Source organism: Catharus ustulatus, chromosome 2 (genome assembly GCF_009819885.2).
Source record: "Catharus ustulatus isolate bCatUst1 chromosome 2, bCatUst1.pri.v2, whole genome shotgun sequence".
Lineage (NCBI taxonomy): Eukaryota > Metazoa > Chordata > Aves > Passeriformes > Turdidae > Catharus > Catharus ustulatus.
In genome coordinates, this window is record NC_046222.1 from 45698991 (window position 1) to 45717773 (window position 18783).

General features: G+C 39.2%; 1 protein-coding gene across 1 annotated transcript in view; it reads right to left on the reverse strand.

Moving 5' to 3' along the window:
* Positions 1 to 936: 936 nt before the first annotated feature.
* Positions 937 to 18783, reverse strand: part of GUCY1A2 (guanylate cyclase 1 soluble subunit alpha 2) — a 141316-nt gene continuing 123469 nt past the window's right edge. The window contains exons 7-8 of the mRNA XM_033085904.1: positions 17731 to 17885; positions 937 to 7671 (exon numbers count right to left, since the gene is read on the reverse strand). Coding sequence (XP_032941795.1) covers positions 7464 to 7671; positions 17731 to 17885 — 363 coding nt within the window. The 3' untranslated portion in view covers positions 937 to 7463. The remainder of the gene's footprint in view (positions 7672 to 17730; positions 17886 to 18783) is intronic.

Sequence of the window (18783 nt, forward strand, 5' to 3'; positions counted from 1 at the left end):
TCAGTGTACAGTTTCAGGATTATTTCAATCAACCAGAAGTGCCATAGAAACTTTTAAAATAAATATACCTGTCAGTACCTCCTTTTTCTTTCCCGTATGATCTGTTCTCTCATGCATCTAAAAAAATCTCTCCTTGACGGTTATTTATTCCTAATATTGTTCTATAGCAATAAGTTCAGAAACTCTGATATTGATTTAACAATATGCTCTAATCTCATTAGGGAAGGAAAAAATAATACCTTAGGGATGTACTGGTAATAAACAAATGCCAAAATGGATTAAACAGTATTTGCCCTCTGTGGGTATTAATCAGTTTTAGCATCTATTTACTGTTGTGTATTACACAGAAGTCATCCATTTTATACACCTTCCTGGTTTATTACTCCTATTTATCATTCCTGGGTATACCTTACATCTATTACCTGTACTTCTTCCCATATTTCTAGGATGTGAGACTAGTCTTACTCAGTGGGCAGTCTTTTAAAATACTGTTTACATCCAAATTCTTTCCTAATTCTGGTCTATAGTTCTGATTCTGGTCTTCCTTATTTAAAGTAGCAACACATACTTTCGAAAACTAACAAAAAAAGACCACTTCAAAATGCCAAATTAGTCCATTACATGCTCTTCTCTGAAGAAAAGGATGGAAGGACCAACAGTACATGTCAGGGTGTTATTCTGCCATTTAATGTCCCACTGAAAAGTGGTTTGTTAAGGTGATAGGTGTTGCACAGGAGCCTACATAGAAGAGATTAGCATGGTTTTATTTATTGCTTCAAGAATAGTCATTAGAGAGTATTGCTAAGGAATAATTACCTAGAAAATAAGTAGCTCAATGAGACCTTTTGCTAATGCAAAGTTAATTTTGGGCCTACAAATTCACAAAAGCACAAAAAAATGTGTGTTAATGATAACCTGGCAACTATCTCTCTGTTCTGTAGAATCCATATATGTTATTATCGCCTTGACTACAGGATAAGGTTTATGCAGGCATTCTGGCATACAGTTCAGGTGAACGTGGCACACAGGTTTTGCACACCTGGGCTAGGGGCTCAGAGCTCAAAACCTTTTCTAAATCACACTCCTAATGGCATCCCAGAGTTGTGATTGGCAGTGCTGGTATCATATGCAAAGGGTGGGTTCAGACACCTGGAGGGATTTGCAGAACCCAGTAGCCCACGTTCGTGACAGTCACCATGGCTACAGTGGTAACACTTTATTTATCCTGGAACATGCTTATCTATCCCTCTGACAGTTTGATTCAATTTATTTTGGCCAGTGCAAGATGCTGGAAAGCAGTACAACAGAAGATCTGAGACACAGCACTTGGGCTGAAAAGAATGTAATTCAGTGGGATCAGTCTCACTTATCCTGGCCACCTTAAAAACAGATGTCTAGTCTAAGTTTGCCATCTGTGGTCACTGAGAAACTTAAGCACACTCAAGGGTTTAGGGAGCCTCGTACTCTTTCCAAAGCAGAGGGGACAAGTGCCTGAAGTGCTTACCTGTCCACCAGTTTTCAAAATAAACTTGATTGCTGGATGCCAAAGAGGGCCAGACAGCTGAAGGCACTGCTGCAGCCAAGGTAATAAGCATGTCCCTCTTGATTCATGTTAATTCCACTGCCTCCTTGCTAGGAAGGAAGGGAAGACACTGGCTTCTTTGAAATCTTCTCTTTTTGTCCAAATTAAAACACGTTCAGCCTCACTCTGCCTTTGGAAACTAAAATCCCTGGAGCAAACAGCTGGTTTAACATCTGTCTCCACTGATCCTTTCATTAAGGCTGCCAGCAAAGTTGCCACTTTGCATCACATGTTGTATTGGGCTCTCTAATGTGAACTCCAGCCCAGAGGGAAGCAGGCTGAGATGCTTCATGCTGTTTTCAGAGGTAATTTTGTTCCTGGAATGACACAGTGACACTACCTGGACCACAGATAACTGGAGGTCAATCTTTCTAAGCCACAAGAGCAAGTTAGCAGCTGCAGAGGTGAATGATCCATTGCCTGTCACTGAATTCCTGCATTCCTGTTTCACTGCTTCTCTTGCTCTCAAGCATGATTAACAGCCAAGCCACAAAAGATCAATCATGTAAATGAGGTTAAACACTTCACAGATTTTTGTTGTAAGCCTACTCATGCATTGCAAATTAATGGCGTTGTTAAGGAGTAACTCCTATCTGCACAGATAAATTTGGTGCTTGCGGAAGCTAAAAACATCCCATGGGCTGTTAATGCACTGAGTTCACACAAACCCACCAGTGATAACCTTCACTGTGGTCTTTTCCCTCTCTAAGGATGTGAATGCCTGCTGTGTCACTATAGCAGTTTTGTCTTTGCTGCAAGAGCAAGATCAGCCCTTTAACCCCAGTTTTTCTTTAGATATAAGCAGCCATGTCAACAATACATGCAAATTAGAACAGTAGGAATTATTCACTACATCACTACAGTGTGCTAAGGGAAGGAAAGTGGAGGTCTTTTGGAGAGCAGAACCCTGACCAAGAGCAGGACATAGCATGTAAGATGATGGAATTATTAACAGTAGCAGAAGCCAATCAACTCCTAATTGTTGAGTCTACCGCACACTCAGCAACTCCAATTCATCCATAGCCTCTCCTGTCACTGGCACCCTCAATGCTGTACAGAATTATGAATAATGTATTACCTTGAGGGAAAAGAACCAACTGTCTCTGAGTTTGACAAGCTTTTTTAGGCTTCTTGTTTTGTTGCTAATTTAAGCATGCTGCTATTTCCAATACTACACATGCACAATTTTGCAAAAGATCACCAGAATCCAGAAAGGAAGCCAGAAGCTCTGAGACTGCATTTGGACAGGGAACTAGCTCTCCTCAGTGAGCTCTGAGCATTCAGCAGAGGTGAGAGTAGAAGAGGAAAACCCAGATGTCCTAAGCTTACAATGGTGCTGCTGGATTACAGACTCCTGGGCAGGAGCATGAAGCATGTACATGTGACAGCTTGAAGAATCAGAAAGCTGTACAGCAATTCCAACTTGCCCCAACAACCAATGCAGGTCTCAGACTCATATGCAATTCAACACAGCAGTTTTGGGTGCTATCTTTTGCCCATTCATTTCCAAATTGCCTGAGAGAGGGATCTATTCAGAGAAGAATACACAATGCAAAATTGGTTATCAGAGTTTATATCTTAGTGCAGTGCTGATACTTTTAAATGCATGTAGCCTGTCATGGTTTTGCACTGTTTGTTTTATACAGGAGAAAATGGCAGATGGATGTTAAACATGCTGAATGCTGCTGTGGGTTGGGTAGGGAACACTGTGAGCACAGGAGGAGACAGCACTGTGAAATGGCATGCGCACACACATGAACTGCCACGGACTGTTAATGACTCAATCACAAGGACTTCTTCAAAACAGGCAATTCCCACACAAGATTTCCAAAGTTTTAAGAGCTTTGGTTTTCTGTTTGCAGAGGCATGTTTCCAGGTTTCAAAACACTCAGATCTGAAACTATATGTGGGAATGAGCAGAGAAGCCAAAACCACAATCACAGTTAATGACTATTGGTTCTCTGGAATTAAAAATGAAATATCCTTTGGGAAACTGCAAGAAAACCACACTTGGAGAGTCCTGGCTTAGTAGCAATTCTCCCATGCAGAGGCTTTTGTCTTCGAATGGCAAATTTTACCAGAGGGATGCAGAACAAAATTTACGCACCACCCTAGCACTTCATCACCATTTCCTTTTTGCTCCGAGTTCATGATCTCTATGAACTGCATCACAGAAAAGCCTGTGTAATGGGGAGCTTCAAGCAGATGGAAAAATCTGACACAAGATCTGTAAAAAGTGTTCTGGGAAAATGACTAGGCTGTCTTTAATTTGGCCTCCTGATTTTTGTACAAGAAACTGGCCACAAAGAGATTGATGAACCCAGCTAGGGGGGAGTCCTCACATCACCTTCCCTTTGCCTTGTACATGCAATGCAAAATAGATCTTCTCCCTCTCTCCTCAGAGAGGGTGGATTTGTTTGCACAGAAACTCAAGACGGCAAATGTGGCTACTCGCAGCTACGTGAAGAAACACGGAATGTAAATTCTTACCTAGAGGAACCAAAAGTCATCCGTTCTATAGGAAGTAAAAAGCTGAAAGAAAATTCCCACTAGAGTATATGATTTCTGTGACCATTTCAGCACCTCTAACCTCTCTACCTCATCATCTCAAGGTACAAAATTCTAAGAACCTTTCTATTTATGAAGACAATTCCAGGAAAATGAGAACCTTTTCCCTATCACTAAAAGTAAGTGCTGTCGGAGAAATATTGTCTGACTACCACTTAACTGACATGAAAACATCAATCTTGATAATAAGTTTCATTTAACTTTGTAAAAGTGCCCCAAAAAAATAAGCTTGCCACCTGATATGAAAGGCAGCAGATGCAACTACTAATTTAGAAAGTGCAGAGAATTTGTTTTACGCTTTCCTCACACTGACATAGAAAAATGTCCCCAGAGAACCCACACTTTTTTCATCAACATGCTTCATCATAACACAAATAACACAATACTTAGCATCTGTGCTGCAATTCTAGATATGTTGCCTTTACATAAGCTTATGAAAAACAAAGACTGTATATTTTTATACAGTCAGTGTACTCTAATTTGGGGAGCTAGATTATTTATTTGCAAACACTATCAATGTATTCATGGTGATATTGTTACCAATTTTCAGTTCTCACAAAGATCTCTCTGATTTTAGATTTCCTTATACAACAAAAAGTCTCTGAGAACATGAGGATAGTTTTGATTGCTACTCCAATTTGCTAGTAAAACAAGCATTTATCCATCATTTGCTATGAGAATGTTTCCATTGATCAAGATCAGGTACAGAATTAACCTAGACATTTCTTAGCAACTCTTAAGAGACAAGTTATTGAACTACAAGCTTTTGTTCTGAACCTCTACATTTGTACACTTCACATAGGACTGTGGGTGGTGAGAAGAGAAAAAGAGCTTGGCCAGATAGGTTGGGACTCTGACATGAGCACCTACTGATGAACAATGAAGATGTGCCAGAGAAGTCAGACTGAAATCTAAATTCACTAATGGCTATTTGAGAAACATTTCACTCTAGGGAACTAAGTCATTACATCAGAACTATGGATTTATTAGTTGGGAAGTGGCATTCCTCTTTCAGTGGTGAAACATGAACTTTGATCCGTTTATGATTCTTACACATCTCACTGGTGTTCCCAGGGTAAAAAATGCATGCTACATCCTGTGTATGTGCAAACTAATGGCTATAAGCTAAAACTTGTCATCCTGTGCAGGAAATTCTCAGATCTGTAGTTTGGGTGGAAATTCCACAACCTCAAGCTTGAACAGTTTTTGTAAGTCATTTTTCAGACAGGCCACAGAAATCCATATGTTGTTTATTAAGGTAGATAAAAAAATAACTCCTCAGATCCCAAGAATGCTCTAATACTAATGGAAGAAATCTTTAACATCAGTATCTCACTAGAAAGTGAAAGAATTTGCATTAGAATAGGTTTCTGGGCTAATTCCCATGCATCTACCCTCTCAGGCAAGGAAAAATTCACCCTTGCATAATAAGTATAGATGTCCTCTATATGCTGAAGTCTGTAAAGGTTCAAGACAGTCCTTTCTCATCCAGAAAGGCTTAATGAAAAGGAAGCCTGAAACATATTCAGCACAGTAAAGCAGTGCCACGCTACTCACAGGGGGTACTGGTAAAAGGGCAGAAATAGAGAACTGTCATTCTTTTCACAAAAAGATCCAGCTGGATAATCTCAAAATGTGATGGAAGTTATTTACTTATTTTCAAGAGGTGCCTCATGTTATGACTACTAAATCCATAAGCAAGCTCATTTCTGTTCTGGATTAGAGAAATGAAGAGTTTCTCATGCCTCCTAATTGCTGCTGAGTCTTACCGTTGATTAAAGTGATTAAAGGCTCACGTACAGCTAAGCCACTCTGGAATCACGGCAAAGATTTTAACTAACAATCTGCAAGCCCAGAACAATATCACCCAGCCCAGTATGATCCAAAGCCACACCTACACAGGAAAACTGACCACCATTACTTTTGAAAAAGAAAACCTGAGAAATAAACAATGCCAAAAAATGTGCCAGATACATATCTTGCTTGAACTTGATTAACTGAAGACAATAATACTATATTAATTTTCAACAGCAAAGAATTGGCCCTTTTTTTTTTATTGTCTTGGACTAACAAAAATCTTGAACTGCCATTTCCATTAAACCTGGAAAAGTACTGCCTTTCCCTTTTTTGGTGTTTTTTTGATCTTCACTAGATAAAGCAGGGGACCTTCAGCCAATCCGAGTTTCCAAATGAGCAATCATTATTAACAGAATGGATTTCCAATAATCAATCTGGACTAGGAGCACAAGTCCTGCTAAAAAATGTGGAAAACCAACATCCTGAGAGCTTCCAGTGTCTGCTGGAATTTCTCAGAGTATGTTTTCACAAGACCAAATTTTTAGAGAAATTCAGGGCTTCTACTGAAAATCAGTTTGGCTGGTAGTTCAAAGGGAAAACAAGTCTCACTGAAGAGAACTTTTCTGTTTGTTCACATATTGACCTTCTGCACTTTGTTTACATTGTCCTGGAAGGACTGGACATACAACACTGTAGGACAAATACTGAACATTATTTTATATAAGAAGACAGTGCTCATCTAAAGCTTTAGCATAAAAACCAGTTAAAGTGATTTACCAAAGTGGGGTTTTTATTCTGTAAATATTGATCTTTTTGTTGCCAAAAAAGTCAAGAAATGCCTTCTTCCCACTTGTGTAACAATAAGGTTTGATAGGTAGAATGTATGAAATATACAGTAACTTCTTCTGAAAAGCTATCTAAGCTCACTCAGCTTACAGTATGTGGAATGTAATTATCCAGAAAGTGAAATATGTATAAAAATAGGTAAAATTCCTACAATATTTGTATTGAGTCATAATTCCTCCTGCCAGGAAGGTTACAATAGCTCTACAGTATATGTATGAAATGCTTGTTCATAAAGTTAAAAAACATCATTACCTTACTGAAGAACACATTAAATATAGGAATGCATAATCAGAACTGACTCTCAATTCTGCTTAGCTGGTGCAAATCTACAGAGAACCATCATCCCTTCTGCACAAAACAAGACCAACCTCCAATCTGAGAGTTGGGGTTTTGTTTTGTTGTTTTGTTTGCCATAGAGGGGCCAGACTGAAGTTTATGAAATAAATTCCTCTGGAAGTGGAAGTACATTGTTTAATATTTTTTCCCTATCTCCACTTTGTTTACTGACAGCAGTTACCCACCTTTTGAAATGATTATTGCCTGACATTACATGGAGCTTTTTACTGCCTGTTCAGAAGAAGGCAGCGAAACACAAAGAACCTCCAACTCCCCTGTCATGACCCAGTTCTGGGCTTGTGCTTTTGGACGAGTCTTTGATCTGCAGCAGGCCTCATAGGCTGGTCTCCCGGAGGAACATGGTGCCGATGTTGTACGACACCTTTCTCACTCTGGCAGATGTGATGGAAGGTTTTGGCGGCTTCTGAGCACTTCTGACCTCCAGGAAGTAACAGATCCCAGGAATTTCCTTTGGAAAGTTTTCTGGAAGCTCTTCACGGGAACGAGGGATGAAAATAAAATTTTCTTCCTTTTTCAAAAGCCTGGAGAAAAACAAAACAGAGGGATATAAAACACTGTAAAAACCATTTCAGAAATGCCTCTTTGGAAGAGGTGGATCCTATGTGTAACAAAAAAAATGAGTTTACACTATTACCTAACATATAAAGAAATTCTAAGTCAGGGTCCTCCTCTGATATATATAAACTTATCATCATTAACTTCAAGGAGCTCTGTTAATGGAGATCAGCTGAAGGGATGGCTGAAAAATCATTCTGTGAAAATCAGTGTCAGCATTCAGAAAGTAATCTACCAGAAAAAGAACTAAACTTATAATGAAAGTTGTTCAGATCATTTGGCTTAATTAAAACACTTTAGTCTCAACAGTTGGGCAGAAATTACCATTTCAGAGTGGTGGCTACCACCAGACTTCCTGCTGGCAGGCAGGTATGAGGGTGGCAGTGCTTGGGAGCTCTCACAGATAAAAGCAGGGAGGTCAGTTTGTGCCCTTCGTACACTCAGTCGTAGTAATATGAGTATGAGTAGTAGTATGAGTTTTTCATAAATTGGGTTCAAATACAGCAAACCCAACTTCAACAGCAGAATCAAATCTGACATTAATAATCAGCAGTACCCATGGGTTTAATTTATTAATGTATTTGGTTGGGTCAAAAAGGGATCCAGGTTTCCCTGGATCTCCTGGCACCCCTGCTCAGCTGGTACAACACCACAGACACGACTCTGCTGCCTTCTGCCTTCTTGGCCAGGGTGGAGAAATCTCTGTCTGGTTAGACCAAAACATTTAGGGCATCTTTATTAAGCATCTTCCCTAGAACTAGCTGGACTTGTAAAATACAGGGAGCAACTCTATTTTCTTTTTGTTTCCAATTAATAAAGTAAATTAAGTTAGTGGTATTCAATGCCTTGCAGCATTAGAAAGAGCAGTTTTGAGACAATGGTAAATTCTGAACACAGTTGGATATATAAAAGCATTCTTCCTCTTTTCCCTCCAACAATATTTATTCTTTCTCTCAATCAATTTGAAGCTCAAAAACATAATTGAGAAGAACTTTGTAAGCTTCCATAGAATTTTGCAGTAGGTAGATTATTTAATGTCTGTAAAGTTGATTTCTGGAAAGTAAATGGACGAATGAATCCCATTGCCAGGAGAATTTTGCAGGACTATCAGTATATGCATTGGCACTTCCTTTACTGAGTATTTTTCATGAGTTTGCATGAGACAGTCTGTGTGAGCTCATTGACATATAAAGGCACTTTCCTTCCAGCTTTTAAATAATCACTTGGTTATAAACCGAACAAAGTTCTTGCCTTTGAGCTTCTGTGGAGAACTTTATTTAGCATGTGGTTTGAAGGCCCAAATTGTCAATTTTATGATCAAAGTACTGCAATCTTTTCTAAATTGCATGAATGTTTGTGGAGGGCTCTACAGAGAAGTTTCTCTCTTTTCATCTCTGCAATGTTTGCAGTAAATATTTTGTATGTCCAAACTACAGGCTTACTATACTGAAATAACTTCACAGTTTCCCAAATTAGATTTCTGCACGTAACAGCTGAAATCTTAGAACTTTCTGAGCTAAATCTGTAAGCTTTCACTGTAGCCACTCTTCCCCACACTGACTGTTCACTATGGAGCATCCAGCCTTCCTAAAAATCAATGGTTTCCTCATCAGAGTCTAACATCATGTGATTTTAATGACAGTTACACAAATGCAAACTGTAAAATATATCTATATTCTTCGATTCAGGTCAGGGCTGGCACTAAGATTAATGGACATTTGATACTATTTCCTCACAGGAAAAAAAAATGCAAGATATTAATTACACATCTTATTTTCACTTGTTTTGTGAATTGTAACTTGGTTATAATTAAATGCTCCTGGACTGATAGACAATTAGTCCTTGGAAGATTCCTCCACTGCTCGTGACAGACTCCACATCCCTGTATTAGATGCACTGCTTGAATCAGCCTCTAACCCTCACAAATTGTCCAGTTGACCTTCACTGGCATAACACTGCAGCTCTCAATCAAGAGTGGCAGGAAATCTTTGTTAGCAAATGTTAATGGAAGTTACTTATGATTACATTCTATCCTACTTAATTTACTCTTCTATGCGGAAAAAAAAATTCCAGCTCATAGAATAATACTATTGAAAAGATTTTCATCATGATGAAAATGACTTCTTAGTTTTCTCCTAAAGAACAGGTTCTTCAAATTCCTTAAATAATATGTTGGTCCTGACACTTGGCTTCCCAGTCTGAGAATGAGATCATAATTCAGAAATTGCCTCTGATTTCTAGCATTTTGTGTATATACTAAAGAAACAAGTTATCTGCAAATTCTCAGTGCATATCAGCGAGGATATTTTTCTGCCAAATCTTCCCTCTTACTTTTAGGCCACGTGTGATGTTAAAAAGAAATCTAGCAGTTGATGGCCATTTCTAAGTGTACTGAATTCCTTTTTATGGGTACAAAGAGCCCCAAAAGACCCTTGTTCCAAGCAGGTGAAGGAATGGCGCACATCCTTAGGGATGTGGGTTGAGCTGTGCTCTGGTGGGCTGACCTTGGCTGGACACCAGGTGCTGATCAAGCCACTCTGTCCCATGCAACCCATTGTTTGCTCTTCCTCTCTGGCTCAGGAGAAGATCCGGCATAAAATCTACTCTGGAACACTTCCCAGGTGCTGGTACCCAGCTCTGGTTGGTTGCCTCACCTTGTGGACCATTCTCAGAGCACCCTTTGTGAACAGGTCAGACTTCCAGTTGTGAAAGCCTGAAAGAACAATCTACCCTGAGAGCACAATCTTATGCTGCACCTTCAATTATGTTGCAGCTTAAACTGCATAAAAAATGTCCCCAGATTGTCCCATATTCCGAGAGCTTAAGCTGAAGTTACACAACCTCCACAGTTCAGGAATATTCATATAACAACTAGTCTGAAAATATCCCAAGGCATTTAGCAGTATTTTCTGAATCACTTCTGTGAATTTCCTTTCAGGGCACTATTGCAAAGGATATTTTTATAGTAGGTTTTTCACAGGTTCAAAATTCTAGGTTCTACTCACTTAGTTGGATACACAATTTACAATTTAGAGCTCAAATTGTGAGGGTCAGGGTACTCAGGCATTCCTATAAGCTGCCTGGAATTAGGTCTGCCCTCAACTTGTCTTTTTCATAGATGCTTCAGGGGAGGAAGAATATCTTAAACATTGATTTGCTGTTGATTAACTCTGACATCTTCTCCTCTAACCTGAAATCTCCCAAAGCTTTTAAACTTCTTGTTCTGTCTCTTCCTTGGTGGGAATGCTCTTGCTTTCAGACAAAATGAGATAGTATCTAAGAATTATCCTATTTTTTTTTCTTTGCAGTTCCTTCACTTAAGAAAAAAATTCAGGAGGTCTGTGTGTGAATGAAAATTGGGATCATACTTAGTGGGAACCTTGAAGGAGCTTTTAAAAGCTGTAGCTCTTTCTTCATATAGATGAAATGATACAGTAATTGTATTTCAAATGATCTTGGCAAGAAACAGTCACATCTTCATCAGAGTTTCTATATTCAGAAAACCATAGAATCACTGAATTTGCTGAGTTCTAAAGGGCCTATCATGAATATCAAGTCCAACTCCTGGCACAGCACCATCCCCAAGAGTCATCAAGTGCCTGAGAGTGCTGTCCAAGCACCTCTTGAACTCTGCCAGGCTGGTGCTGTGACCCCTGCCCTGGGGAGCCTGTTCCAGTGCCCAAACACCCTCTGGGTGAAGAATCTTTTCTTAATATCCAACCTAAACCTCCCCTGACACAGATTCATGCCTTTTTCTTGACTCATGTCACCTGTCACAAGAATGAAGAGATCTGTGTCTGCTCCTCCTCTTCCCCTCTCAAGGAAGCTGCTGACTGCAATGAGGTTTCCTCTCAGTCTCCTCTTCTCCAGGTGGAACAAACCAAGTGACCTCAGCCACTCCTCATATGGTTTCCCCTCCAGACCCTTCACCATCCTTGCTGCTCTCCTTTGGACACTTTCCAATAGTTTAATGTCTCTTTCATACTGTGTCAGCCAAAGCTGCCCCCAGCACTGGAGGTGAGGCTGCCCCAGCTCAGAGCAGAGCAGGACAATCCCCTCCCTTGCCCAGCTGGCCATGCTGTGCCTGATGTCCCCCAGAACAGGGCTGGCCCTCCTGGCTGCCAGGGCACTGCTGCCTCATGTCCAACCTGCCACTGACCAAGACCCCCAGGTCCCTTTCGACACTGCATCTCTGCAGCCTCTCATTCCCCAGCCTATACACACAGGTTGCCTGGTCCCACGTGCAGAATCTGGCACTTGTCCTTATTAAACTCCACATGGTTCATATGGCCCAGCCCTCTAATTTGAAGTAAGAAATGGTGATTGCTCATCTCTCCTGTTTGAACAGAGACTTGCTGTGGCCGAATTATTTGTTGCAAAGTCCTCTATAGTGAGTGCATATTCCCTATGACAAATCTTAACTCCCTCCATGCCCACAGTTTTTCCCTCCGTCTCTCAGAAATATCAAACTTTTGTGCTTTTTACTCGATTGCTGAATCAGAGCACAACAGCACCCACTCAGAACTAAATTTCAGTGTGAATTTTTCTTTAGGAAAATTGGTCTGTATAGACCAAAATTTAACAAAATTTCTAAGAGAAATATAATGCTCTACAACAAAGGAAACCATGCACTGTGTTCCTAAACATAGTATACACCAAGAAAAGCTCACTGGCCAGGTGAATCTTCCATAAATGCTATCTTCCACAGGGAGAGATATCAACAAAAATAAGAGGTTCTTTCTGCCCTAACTCTAAAAATACTGTAAAAACTTTAGTCAGCCTTGTTCACATCACCCCATTAATTGGTATCATTAGGTAAATCTAATTTTAATGGCTTTCCAAACAGGCTATGAGAAGACTGTCTCCTGTTGGACTGCTGCTCCCTTCCTCTGTGGAAACAAGTGTTGCTTGTTTCACCAGCTGGGCATCTTCTTGATCACATAAACCAGAGTGAGCCTTGAATAAAAGTGAACCTTGAACAAAAATACAGTGTCAGAAAGCACAGACAGATACCAGAGGCCTGAGGACCACAATCACAAAACACAATGACTATGGGGATGCAGCCTTATAGAGGCAGGTGACACTGGGAGCAGAAACCCAAAAAAAACCCCAGTGCATTTTGACTATGCTAAAATTAGACTAGGAATATTTTTTGTGCCCATGAATAAGTTGTATTCCCAATCTGTCCAAAACCAAATTGTCAGTCCAACAACAGCTCTTGAAAACATAAATGGTAAATTGACCAACATAAAAACAAAAACAAACAGTCTTTTAAAGGATGCTGAGAAATAGAATCTGAAATAATCTGATAAGGCTCCTGGAGAGCCAGCCCATTGGTTTGACCATAAGAGGCAGAAAAATATAGATGTAGAGATAGCTATAACCTGTAGAAGAAATAATACATGTAAATAGATGCAATTTGTAGGAAAAAAAAATTGGTAAAAATAAAAATCAATAAGGAGTTTAAAGAAAAGTCAAATTTTAATTCAAAATCCCTGTAAAGAGGGAAGTATAGAAATACTTCTTAATTGCCTACAATTTCTTTCACACAACGTTCTGTGAAAGAACTATTAAATACCTACATCGGTTTTAATCAATTTTAAAGGCTGAGAAGCAATTTGTGCAGGTGAACACACAAGCTCAATAAGGAGGTACACCTGGGCTGCCCTCTTTCCTAAATCAAGACAAAGATGTGGGACACAGGCTGTTCATCTTCACCTAAGCTCAGGTCCCAGATGCATTGCCCATCATGTGATAATGGAAAGTATCTGTACCCAGAACTGAGTGCCAGAAGCACATTCTCCACAAGAGAAATACATGCTGCAAAAGACTAGAGCTAGAAAGCAAAGGGAAAAAATGAATTAATTCTTAAATAGGAGTTACTTGACAAACAGGAACACCTGTGTTTACCTGCTTTTGATAACTGCTTAGAAATCCCAAAGCATTATATGGCGATACTACCAGGAAAACAAGACAAATGTGGATATATAATATTACCATCTCATAAAAATCATTATTAAAGGCTGAAACAGAAAAACTAAAAAATATTTAATTTCTCTCCTGTGCTGAAGAGTCTCATAAATCTTACTGTGCTTCCTTCGTGACTATTTAGAATAGGGTAATTCTATTCAATTCAGGATAATGTAGATGAATTAAATAAATTCTTTTCCTATTCTTTCCTGTCCATATGTTTAAACAGGGACCAGCTCAACTTCCTCTCCAGTTTCTACATTTTTTCCCTGGAAGTTTTACCAGTGCTATTCCAGTGATTTAATTTCACAATGCTCAGTGATTTAAAGCAAATGGGGTTCTGTGATCCTTGTCTCCAAAGACCTGTCTGCATCAAGAGAACAGGACATTTCAAGCAGAAGTGATGTTTCAGATTCAAAAAATGCAAAGTCCACCTCTGTAAAAGGTGTTAATTCGCACAAAGCAGAGCTCTGCCCAGGCAGGTGTAACTGGAGCAAGGCTGCCCCAGGCTCGCTGCTGCTGCCAAGCAACAAGCATCACACCTTGTACTTATAATTTTAGACTGATTCTTACTTAGGCAGATTACAGGCTTGAAGAGAAGTGTCTATAACCAATAATAGGTATTCTGAAGTGTGATTATTATTTGAATGCTGATGGCACTTTATGATGCATAATCTTTACTGTAAAATGAAAGCTGCTAAGTATTGGGCCTGTTTCCAGGACCTGCAGGCTTTATAAAACTTGTATCATAGATTCCATCAGGGCCATGGTAGACAAAAACACTTGATGACAAATGCCAGTAGTTTCATATAATTGAAAATTCTGTTGTTTTCATACTGACTACAAAATTATCTAATTTGGAAAACACTGATTCTTAGACAATAGAAATATTAACAGCAGTATTAACAAAGTGCACAGCAGCACAGTGTCATTAAACAGAAGTATTTAACAGAGTATAAATTCAAATACAAATATATTTCACTTTGTGATGAATCATTATTTACACACAATAAATATATACTCATACAAATTATATTTAAGAAAATTTACACATGGATTTGTCAAATGACTGCTTTTTGATTCGGACACCACCACGATATTATGTTAAATCTCACAGATCACTTTCAGAAATTCTGAATAATTCTGCCCCTTTGAATATTTTGTAATTGCAGTCTTCTGGCCGTTATGCCAACAGTGTAATTTCTTGACTTCTTCCTTGTTTGTTTTCAAGCTTTCAGCTATGCAAGAAGGTATGGTTTGAAATCAACTTTTCAAGTTGCCCCACGTACATTCATCTTATCTTTCCACATCATTTCCCAATCCTGTAATATAAAATTGTTCCTGGCCTGACCACCACTACTTTTAGCCACTCATCTTGCATGATAACTGCATCTCATGTGAACATATATTTTTTTGCAATTTCTACTTGCTTCACCTATAACCACGTGTCTAGCCTGTTACTTCCACTGCAAGTGCTCTGAATCAAGCACTGAATTTGTTCAGCACATTAACAGCAGATTGTTTACTGAGTGCAATTATGCAGATAAAAATACCAATAATTCTGTATTTTGCTGTGTATTGTTTTGCAATTTTATGTTACAGCATTACTACATAATCGGACACTTTTCTAAATTCTTCCCTTTTTGAAGCAACATCTACATTGATAACTTTCTGCAAGGTAAGTACAGACAGGAAGGTCACATAAGGTGAAAGTTCAGCTATCTTGGAAAAAAGTGGTCCCATTCATACTGGATTTCTAGGATTAAAGAGAAGTGAAAAAACCTGTAGACCCATTTTTGATACAACCTGAAAGATATGCAGGGTGAGAAGATCTGAATCTCATTTTGGTACCTAGGACTCAGTAAGAACACTCTCCAAGGTGACTCACGTTTGACCTGCCATGGTACAATACCCCCAGTGGCAGCCAGGCAGAGATGAGACACAGGTAAAGAGAAGCCACCTTCTCTGGGAGTCAGAAAAAGGGCAGCACAAACTCACAGATTTCTAACAAGATCCCTACACAGGCCCTCAAACTAACTTTCAGAACAGTCTTTTTATCAGCATTGTGATGAAAAGAAAATACAGTCACAGAACCCTAGAATCAAGGGGTTGGAGGGAACCTTTACAGCCCTTCTAGTCCAACCCACTTGCAATGAACAGAAACATCTTCAGCTAGATCAGGTAGTTCAGCAATGACCACAAATTTGTATCACTCACAACCAAATTCAACACAACTGGCACTGTGCACTGGTACATGGAAAGTGACTGGCCCCAGCCAGAAGAGAGTTTTGTGCACCACTGGTCCCACGGATACTCTCTAGTTATATTTCCATAAAGCTGTCTAGCTCACTAGTTTCTGCTCCCAGGGACACAAACATGAGCAAGCAACACCACCACAACTGGAATCACTCCCCTGAACCACTTTTGTGAAATGCTCTCTTTTGAAAAAGTATGGACTGCGCTTTCAGAATATCTGGAAAACTGTCTTGGGTTGGAGAACAGCACTTTATAAGAGCTGATCCTGTTCAAGAAAAGTCCAGAAATGAAAAGTTCCCTGTCACAGGGCCTTAGTGGCCTTTTACCAGATCACAAACCACACACCGAAGGCCCTGCTGCTGTGTAATTTTTGTAACTGGAGCACAAATGATAAACAAAATTATGGTGACTATTCAAAAACGGTTTTAGAGGGTTCCTCATATCCCACAGTGCATGACCAAGAACCAAAGGCTGTAGAATGCTGTAGAATGCTGTGTATGGAAGATCCTAAAACCAATTTCTTTTCCAATTATACTAAGTTCCAAACAGAAATTTCCTATATACTTATTGAATTTATTTTTATTTAAATGAAAATGTTTTCCATAAACAATAATAGATTGGATTTGGATAGATTTGGAGAATAATAGATTGTCTTTCTCTTGCATGCTACCAGACTACTGTATGAATCTATTTCTGTTCACTTTATGATACAAAGCCTATTCAGTTGTTCTAGCTCTTGTTCAATTTACACTTGCTTCATTCTCAAAATATGATCTCAAGTGAATGGGCTTTTCAGAAGAATTTCACTTTATGCACTAGTTTAATTACTTTTAACTTTAATTTTTGACTGATTCATTTTAGCATAGCAGACACTTCAATATTTGGATGAAGAAATCCCATTTAAAATTTTTATTTACATAGATAGCTATGGGGGAAAAGAATTGAGATTCACAGTTCTGAATAGGAAAAAAAAAAAGAAAGAAAAGCAATATTGTTTGAGCAACTGTGTACAGATTTACCACACAGTCTCAAAACCTTACTCCAGAAAATTACTTCAGATAAAGAACACTGGAAGATTGAGATATCTTGCCAAAAAAAAATGAGTGCATCAGCTGTAATCTCAGCAGTAGAAATTCTAATAGTCAAGCTGTCAAATTTGAACAATACAGAACACCTTTTTTATTTAGGAGCTGTTCCTCATAACCAGATTCAATCAAGCCTTCTCTCCATTTGCATAATTTCTTCAAAATGCTGGGGATAATGCTTTGCCATTTTCAATCTTTTTTCCTATGCTATGAGAATGCTTCTATCAAGTGTGTCTTTACAGGGCTAAATAAGAAGTTTTGTCTTCAAGAAAGCATTATATCTCTTTGTAAGCTTGGCCTTACTGGCAAAATTAGATTTCCTTCTGAGACAATGGGGGTATGCTTTCTTTCATGAACAGTGTTTAGCAGGTGGAACCCAAATCCTCAGCCAAAAGCTGTAATAGTGCATAGAACTACATTGCTTTGGGAGATATCTCCCCCTTCTTCTGTTATATGTTATTTTAGGCAGGAATGGCTGGCTTTTCTGTTGTGCCTTTTTGCCTCCAATGCCTGACTTCTTTGCACATTCTGGCACAAACCTGCGAAAGAAAGACAGACATCCCCCAGCAGTACCTCCTTCCAGCTCTCCTGATGCTGTATCCCTACCAACTTTCTGTTGAATTTCGCGTGCTGGGGACAGAGCACGTTACAAGATGGAACTGAGAACAGGCTGAAATGAAAACAACAGGAGAGCACAGGGTTAAGAGCACTTACTGGTATGTGGTGGGACTGACATTGATGCGGCGTGGGTGACTTCCTGACTCGAACTTGCTTGCGAGGGTGACGTTGTTCCCAAAGAGACAATAGCGCGGCATTCTCACGCCAACGACGCCAGCCAGCACTGAACCTGAGTGAATGCCTATCCTCATCTGGAAAACAACATGAGATCCATGTCAGCCCGCCTCTCTCGTGCCACCAATGGTAATGGCAGCAGCACTCATCTACAAACAAGCCTTTCAAATAAAGAATAAACCAAAGGAGTGAAGTGGAAGAAAGCAGGCTCTTCTATTCCTCTAGCTTAAATCAGACACAGTTAAAAGAAAGAAGAACAAAAAGATTATTATCTTTTCAGTAAAACTATTTTCTTCTGTACACATTTTCTGCAGACTCTACAGTCAAAACAGAAATCATGAACAGAATAGGATGGGATCATCCAGAGTTACTGCAATATCAGCCATCTAATTACACAAATAAATACATTACAGAGGTTATTTTTGCCACCACTTCTAACACAGGCTTTAAGCTAGTACCCAATTTTTCTCAAACTGGCAGAAAGATTAGTTAAGTGGAGTGAATAAATAAGTTACTTCTGTCTCCCCCATATTTTCCTTCCAAATTCTTCAAGGTCTAAGGTCTTTCTCACTTTGTCAGGCAGAGAGGTGAGAATGTTGAAGAATGAGGCACCAGTGATTTTAAAGGTAATTGTATCCTCCTCAAAATAAGGAGGAGTAAATTCCAGCAAATTAAAACACCCATGTGACTATTTCAGCAATCATCCCGAGATCTGGCAATTGCATAGACCTGTAAAGCTCAGAGTCGCCATTCAAGTTTAAGAGCGAATTATCAGAGATTCATTCTGCATACATTTTAGCTAACAACTGTGTTTGCCAAGAAAATAATTTTTACAGATAGGCAAGTCTTTCTTTTTTGTTAACTTTATAACAGTAAAAATTGAAAAGAAGATACTTATATCTTCTGAGGGTACTCTTGCTCATAGCAACCCGGGCTGCTGCAAAATATACGGTGAAGGAAATAAACAGCAGCTAC